Source organism: Sander vitreus, chromosome 18 (assembly GCF_031162955.1).
Source record: "Sander vitreus isolate 19-12246 chromosome 18, sanVit1, whole genome shotgun sequence".
Classification (NCBI taxonomy): Eukaryota; Metazoa; Chordata; class Actinopteri; order Perciformes; family Percidae; genus Sander; species Sander vitreus.
Genome location: NC_135872.1, coordinates 30,046,756 through 30,055,194, shown reverse-complemented (window position 1 = coordinate 30,055,194; position 8,439 = coordinate 30,046,756). Strand labels below are relative to the sequence as shown.

Below are 8,439 nucleotides of genomic sequence, written 5' to 3'. Positions count from 1 at the left end.
AGACTGCATGCATCATCCATCAGGCTTGAAGAAATAAAGGGGCATGCTCTTCCTCTTCCTGTGCTCTTCCGCCAAGCATGAATGTGAGTCGCTGTCAGACATGTTGTCGCAGTTATTGAAGCCGAGGCTGAGCTGCTGTAATGACAGATGTAAGCACACCAGGAAGCAATAAGGCCTCCAGGGACTCCAATGTCAATATTCACTTAAAGTGAGACATTACCGTTTTAAAGAAGAATACAATATTTCTCTTACAACCAAAAAGTTTAACTCCTAAGCAATGAAACACACCATGTCTCAGTTCTATAGATGTAATGTTTGCAAACTTTAGATCAATATTACTGAGTCAGTTCTCTGACTAAAGAGTTAGTAAATTAGTTACATATGGAACTCTCATTTGGAGTTAAAATTTGAAGAGACAATGAGGGACAAAATCAGCTAAAATGCTGTTTGATAGTTGTTATACAAGTCTGAAAAATAAGATGAGGCTAAACCAAGTAAAGCTGAAAACCCCGCTCAAGGTTCCTAACTGTGAGCATCATTTTAAAAGAAACAACTTCTAGTCTTGTACTGCAATTTTTATTTAATTTGCTCAAACAAATCAATATGTTAGCATGTAAGAAAAGACTAACTAACATGAGAACAGTATGGTACAATGCAGATGAGAAAAGAATAAATCTGGAATCTCGCTTCAGCCAAATGCATCAGTTCCCTCGGCAGAAAACTGGGTTGAAGGACAAAGATAAATGTTTCCATCAGCAATCTGACATCAGCGTGGAGCAGACGTCACTACAGATTTCTAAGCATGTAAAGAAAGCTGAGATGCAGAACACACACAGTCAGACTCATCTGGACTTCAGGTTTAGAAAAATCATGTCAGAGCGAAGCTCATCTTTGAACCCTTCCAGGCCTCATTTCTCAACGCTTGATTGTACTCCTGAGCTGTTAGAAAAGCAACCTCACAGCTGTATGGAAATAAATCACATGTATGGAAAAACCAAAGATCTTGGTGCAAAGACGTTTTCTTTGCAGGGAACAGTAGTACCAAGGTCAATAATTTCTCCCTTCAAATAAAAAACAAAGCCAAACTTAATAAAAACTGCATGAGATCATAATGACAGTCCCTAGATATTATTACTAGTCATCTTTATGTCTTTGACATAATAAATGCAACTTCGGAACAAGGCACAAACCACACAGCTTCACAAAGAGTTTGTCTTGATCAGAAAATTTCACCTGCAATCACGTCCAAAGGACTGAATATAGAGACAGACATCTTATTCTCTTCAAAATGATACAAAAATCAGAAAGGCGACTGTTAGAGAGTGATTATGTTTAGTTGAATCCTTTGGTGAGGAAGCCACACTGTTGGCGACAGAGGCTATTTTATCAGAACATGTTGGATTGCTCTGTGAGTTTGCTCTTAAAGTGCAGTGGATGTAAAAACTCAGGACAGGGAGCCTCATGGCTGGGTCAGGGTCTCCATTTAGAAAAGTGGATGAGAAGAGGAAACGACTTTATCGACAGAGAGAGAGAGCATGAAACAGAACTGACCGTAATTAACCCATTCATTTTTCTCATCACAGTATTTAACAATTTGACCTAATCCAAAGCAAATGAGAGCATTTTTCTCAAATCTGTGACTTCTCATCTTCAAACATCTGAGCCCTTGAACATCGTCTTATACATAGAACACAGCCACTGATTAACAAACCTTTGGCTTGCAGTAGCTGCTTCTCCCCATCATAATAAAGGGGCTCTCTGATCAGACAGTGAAAACAGTTGTATAATGTATTCTGTGGTTCTTGAGAGGCTTTGTTGAGTCTGAGAAAATAACCGTGATAACATCATAGTTAGGGTTTGGCATCGTTTGGATTTTAACAATTCTGATTCCAATTGCGATTCATCATTTCAATTCAGGTTCTTATCGATTCTTGATTCTGATTCTTTGACAGGTGGAGTTGAAACGGGTCACATGCCTATTTTCACAAATAAGAGGAAAGTTGTATTTTGATTCAATGGAGGTTTGCAGTTTTACCGCTTTTTCAACGTAAAATAAAGCCAGACTAGAGCGCTGCTTACTGAGCTCCAAGGCTGCAACACAACAAGCACCTGGCTGCTACAGAAACCAAAACTTCCACATATTAAATTGGGAAGCGATGATCGGATTTGAAACCAAATCCTCTTAACGATTCCAAATGATTCCAATAAAGAAAAAACAATTCTACTGGAATCGTAATTTTTTAAACGATTCCAAGTAGGAATCGGCTCTCGATGCCCAATCCTAATCATAGTGATGTCACCAGGGTTTTCTCGGCCTAGACTTGGAGACTACACGTTTAACATTCCAAAGTGAGAGTGTGGAGTTTGAAAGATGTCTACAATTATCAGGCAGGGAGCATCAAATGAAAAGATGCTATGGAGTTGAATTATGAGAATTGTAGGACTAAAAGTCAGGATATTTCAGCCAATGTTGATTCAATTGTTACCATTCTTTTTCAAAATAGGCCTAATGCAAGTCTCCCAACTTTATGGAAAGCAATCAATATGAAATGGGTCAACTGTGGTGATAGCATGCACACTGTATTGCCTTGTGAGTTTTCAATTATGATGCATGGAACAGTCAAGATACCACACGCTGTAGATGCTAAAACATAAAGCATCATTTTACAACCGGTTCAAGATATCCTATCACCTTGGATTCCTTTGGAAAGTCAAAAGATTGTTGTCCTGTAGACTCCACGGCGAGAGACATATCCTCCTCAGAGTCTCACCAGGACAGACAGAGGACATTAGCTACAGCTCCAACATATCCCTCTCAGGTTGATTGTACTTTTAGTGAAACAAACTCAGCACTGAAGTGTTTTTAGAATAACGTGACAGTACGTTTATGTAACGATACAGTTTCTCATGTTAATGATTTGACATTGGCAGGAGAAAAGAAGATGAAACAGTAAGCACTAGAAAAAGTAAATGGCACATTCATGTCCTCATATGGACACCATCTCTCACACATTTGGGTTGTCCTGTGCACCTTCCAAAAGGTTAAGTTTATAAATGCAATAAAATAATATCACTTAATAATAAAGGATAAAAAGACACAGTATCCTTGGAATACTTTATAGAAAATGAACCAAAAACAAAAAGGAGAGTATTGTGACTAAAAAAATGGTGATTTTCCATGAAATCATGTCTTACAGTGTTGCTCTGGTATTGTGTCCTGTCAGCCTTCAGGGTCACAGAATATCTGCGATAAAGTTGACGAGAAGTGGCGAGGTGTCCCACAGTAACATTGTCCAATGGGGACATGGAGACATGTTTGGTGGTGTTAGGACTGGGACAGGTGGGCCTTGAAATAGATGCTACACTTATTGCTTGTTATAAAACTTGTGACAGCTAATGTCATTCCGTGGCAGACTTGTGACCCTCAGGGTTTAGAGAAAACATGCATGCAGAGTACCTAAATATGACAAACATGACAGAGACCCAGAGAGTCTTCAAACCAAAACGTACAGGAAGAAAAGTCAGTTCTAGCTACACGTCACGTCACCATGGTCAACTAGCATGACAGGTATCAGCCAATCAGCGCTTTGCGTTGCCAGAGGTTTGGTAGAGAGCTAGGACGGCTGCCGTGTGATTGGCAGCTGCCCTCCGTGTCCGTCCACCTGCCATTCAACAGCATGGACAAAGACATGACGGGAGACAACAGCACTTGTGATTATGATTCCACAGACGAGAGAAGATTGGATTATTGAGCTACTTGATATGGCCGTAGATCTACACGGCGACAGACATGGTGGATAGATGCTTTTTTCTAAATAACTTTTTCTCTCCTTTGTACATATTCAGGTAAAATAGTATTTGAGGAAGACAAGCTTTACAGTGTCCTGCAGTGGTGGACTTCACCAGAGACTGTCAGTCCCCATACACACACACACACACACACGCACGCACCCACCCTACCCCTATGGCATTATGGGAAAAAAGTTGATATTTTCCATCCCCCATTCTTCCTGCCTCCAAACTCTCTTAATTAAACGTGCCTTTTCATTCATTTAAAATCACAAGAGTTCTGATTCTTAGCATCACCGTTGCTGTTCACGTATGCGCCAATGGTTAATACAGAATCATAGAAGAGTTCAAGATTGTTTTGTGTTTCTTTTTCTTTCTTGTTGTTATAGGACAAGGAGAGAGAAATCTACTTTGCATAAAGACATTTGCTTCTGTTTCAGACACTGTCCTCCAGGATGCGATGCCCTCAGTGGGAGGGGGCGGGGGCAGCAGGCTCTCAGAGTTACAAGCCTCCCACCACCACCCTGTCCATTGTTGTTCTATCCAATAATGTCCTCTCTCAGTATTAATATGATTATTGTCATCATCACCGTTTGTTGATTTTATTTTCTGTTCTGTCATGTCATGTCTTAAATTGGCCGGGGGTTTGTCCGTCGGGTCGCGTGGATGTCGATGTTTTGAAGAGGGAGTTTGGTTCCTCTACGCCGTGCTGGACTTCCCCAGCTCCTCCCTGATTGCTGAGGACACAAAGACAAAGACAGACGCATCATGTGAGAATCACCCAGTTCAGAAGGCTGCATTTGGTGTAAGTCAAGTCAAGTCAAGTCATTTTAGTTAAACGAACAACAGCTGACCCAAAGTGCTTCACAGGTAGAGCAGGGAAGGCAGAAACAGTATGCCTTAAAGATACATAATCAAGTGTGCAAAGTTCCATGAATATAGTTAGGCAAAGGTAAAGTCAAATAATGTAACACAGAATAAAACAACAATGGAACAAAATTTACAAATACAAAAAGATAAGAAAAAGTTGAGTTCAGTTCATAACTCTGAATCTTAACGAATTAAAGGGAGTTCAAAGCAAGAGAGTAAAAATGCATCTTCAGGTTTGATTTAAAACTGGCAATTGTATTACAGGATTTGATATGGGGTGCGAGGGAATTCCAGAGTTTGGGGGCTTTTTGTTGGCCTACAGAAACTACTTTGGTAGGTACAATATATATATATATATATATATATATATATATATATATATATATATATATAAAGACCCAATTTGTAACAAACTAGAATCGTACTTTCATTTATTCCTCATTCATTCATTCAGGACTGGATCAAGCCATTAGTGGGCCCTGGGTGTTCTAATATTCCTTTGTAAGTATAACTCCTGCTAGCATTGCTAAGTGCAACCTTATTTTTGAAAGGCATGTTTTGTTACTTTATACAAACTGCAGATCCCCACATTTTGGCTTAAGGTGCAACAGACAAGCAGCTCATAAAATAGTTCAGAACACTGGTTCACATTTCGGACTACCCATCCAAAAAGGGTGGAGCAGCATAGGGGCGCTCTGCCCACCTACAGTAGTGTCTGGTCGGGTTGCTGTGAATGCAGCCATTTGTCGTCTGCAACAACACGAGTGCTACATACACTGATGCATGTAAACATTATTCGCATTCTGAGGCATAACAATACAGTACCTTTGATATCAACCAATGTATTACTGTACATTTGTGAGAAGAGTGTATGTTTTTTTCACATCCTGTCTTCAGCCAGCATTTCACTTTAAACGGAAGAAACCCCTGAAATACAAGTTATCTAAACAGACAAAAGTAAGAGTGCCTGCTGCATTGCCATTTGTAGTGTTTGGTGTATAGATTCACTGTTAGTGTGTGTGAAAAGAGAGCACAGGTTTCAATGATAATTACCATCAATGAGCTCTTCTTTTAGCTTTGACAGCTCCTTCCTCATCTCATCCAGAATGTCCTAAAAAATAAAGAAACAAAGTCACCTTTGCATACAAACGGGATAAATGTCAGACTCCACCTTCCACTCCCCTTGCACATTGCTAACACAGAGGCTTTAGGACTTAGTTAGGTGGAGGCACTGCCGACTGGCAAAGGGAAATTCTCTGTCTTCTTTACGAAGTACCTAATCCCTGTTTGGTCCCTGTGTGGGACTCCCTGTGAGATTGTTTTCTAAGATTCTAAATTTAACTAACTTACCGGTAAGTAGTTTTGGTCCCTAAACCTAACCAAACTGGGGCAATTTCACAACGTTAACGACGTGTTTAAAATCGCGACCGTTACCTTCTCTGGATTAGATATGAAACTCTCCTGTGGGTCGTATTAGCGTGGGGGACAAACCACCGATATCATCTTATGGGTTGGACAACTTGTTGCTTTTGCCTCCAAACCCCTCTGAATAAGAAAGCAACCATGACAGTGAGTATAGTAAAGGGTTTGTGAGCAGTTGTGGGGATAGATAGGCCGGACTCAGAGAGACTCAGGACTTATCTAACAGGCTCATTGACTCAGGCCAGAGGGAGGAGCTGCCTTACAGCTGCACGCTAACACTAATGGAAACCCTCGTGTCAGTGTAAACTATGCCTGAAATGAGCAATTTAACGGCACAATCACAATGAAATATCAATGTTTGACAAGCTAATTGATAATTAGAATACAGTCAGATTACCGTCATGCTTGCAAAACTTGAATTTTTACTTTGCAAATGATGGCCATTGTAGATCTGCTCAGTAATAGAAACAAACAGATAGTACTAGTCCCTGCAAATAGGAGGTTCAGGAAAAAAACACTTCTCAAAATACATCCAATGGAATTAAATAAGAAAGCCAAAAAGATGAAACATGAATGTATGTGAAATGTGGAAGTAATTAAAGCAATTGTATTAAACCATTTAACATGTGAAAGTCTTATGAAATCCTTGTCAGTGACAGAGAGGTAGAACAGTGCACTGATACAGTATGAGTGGATCGTCTCACTGACTCCACTACAGCATCAGTGGAAAGACTGTCTGACTTGTTCTAGTCAGAACAGACCTGTAGAGGAATACCGATCTGGTTGGGTCAGGGTCAGTCACATTTGTATCATGTGCTGTGATAAAGCATCAAGTCTCTGAATGAATGTTAAAGTCGGTTCACCTACCTGTTTTAATCTGTCATAGTCAACAGCTTCTGTTGGCACACCGTTGGCACTTAAGGATGCAGTAGGTGTAGGAGTGGATTTAGGTCTGTGAGGAGAGACAAAGAACCCAAAGAAGCTCAGTGGAAAAGAACCAGAGATAGAAATGAGGTGGAGAAACAGGATGCTCAACTCTGGCTGCTACATTATTATCATGTACAGTATATCAAATATATACACATTTTGAATTCACTGTGATCACTCAAAGCGCAGCATATTACTTACTAGCACCTAAAATAGAACATACATTAGACTGCAACTCATCTTACAGAACAACTAAAACTGGATAAATATCACACAAACTGTGCATGTCTAATGAAAACATTTTGTGCCATGAACTTGAAAATCAACCCTGATTCTCATAACACCCAGGGTTATTGTGGGATCTGACAGCAAAAACCTGTTGAATTTACTTCAGTTATTCTCTAATAGTTTCATATCATGTGCACACAAAAAGATGCTGCTTAAACTGCAGTTAGGACCCAAATCCTGGACATAGCATGCACAACTTACCTAGACATGCATATAAACACACACACACACACACACACACACACACACACACACACACACACACACACACACACGGGGCTCTCAACAATTTATAAAACTTAATAAGGAAAATGTTCAAAATATTCATCAAAGACATTTCTTTTCAATTTGCATCTTTCATTGAAACTTGCTAGGTGCAACCTTTTTCTGAAGACAAGCGCTAAGCCAGCAGGATGCCAGCCACACTGAGAGGGGTCCTAGCTCTGTTCACACAGCAGCCAATCACTTTCAAGAGAGGAAGCATGACAGGAAGGAGAAGTGAAAGAAAAGGAAATGAGCTCTGCAGCAGGCCATTTAGTAGCTATGGGTTGGAAATACTGTTTCCAGTGTAAAGATGATTCACAGCTGCACAGTTTACACTCAGTCCAACAACCTTACCAACCTTACCATACAACTCTTACAATATTCAAACTGGGAAATAGGGGAATAATGCTTTAACAATTTAACAGTAGTAATCAAAAAAACAAACATCTTATTGTTCAAATCAACAAACAGTTAAATCAGGTCATGTGAGTGATTTATTTCACTATAAATGGTGTGAGGTGTATTAGATGTTCATTGAAGCATTGGATGAGATAATGTATGATTATGTTTCTATGTAGGTTAACTGTATGTTTATTGTGTGTTTGTGTGTGATGTGTCAACATTTCGTTCTCTCCAATGCCCAAGATGAATTTCTCCTATAGGAGACAATAAAGGCTTGTCTTATCTTTTATTAAATTGCCATGAATGCTGCTTTTTTGATAATAATCATAAAATCAATAAAAACTAGTGTGAACTACAGATCTTCTGACACCATTCTTTCCTTCCTGATACTAATTCCAATACCTGAACTTGAGATCCATTAACAGTGCATTTAAAATATCTACTGCATATATTATTATTTTACCAGCTGTACACTAC

At 39.5% G+C, this 8,439-nt stretch overlaps 1 protein-coding gene across 1 annotated transcript in view; it reads right to left on the bottom strand.

The window, feature by feature from the left end:
- Window positions 1-560: 560 nt before the first annotated feature.
- The window catches only part of enah (ENAH actin regulator), a 108,735-nt gene continuing 100,856 nt past the window's right edge, over window positions 561-8,439 (bottom strand). Inside the window, exons 11-13 of the mRNA XM_078274988.1 lie at window positions 6,949-7,033; window positions 5,713-5,770; window positions 561-4,526 (exon numbers count right to left, since the gene is read on the bottom strand). Coding sequence (XP_078131114.1) covers window positions 4,489-4,526; window positions 5,713-5,770; window positions 6,949-7,033 — 181 coding nt within the window. The 3' untranslated portion in view covers window positions 561-4,488. The remainder of the gene's footprint in view (window positions 4,527-5,712; window positions 5,771-6,948; window positions 7,034-8,439) is intronic.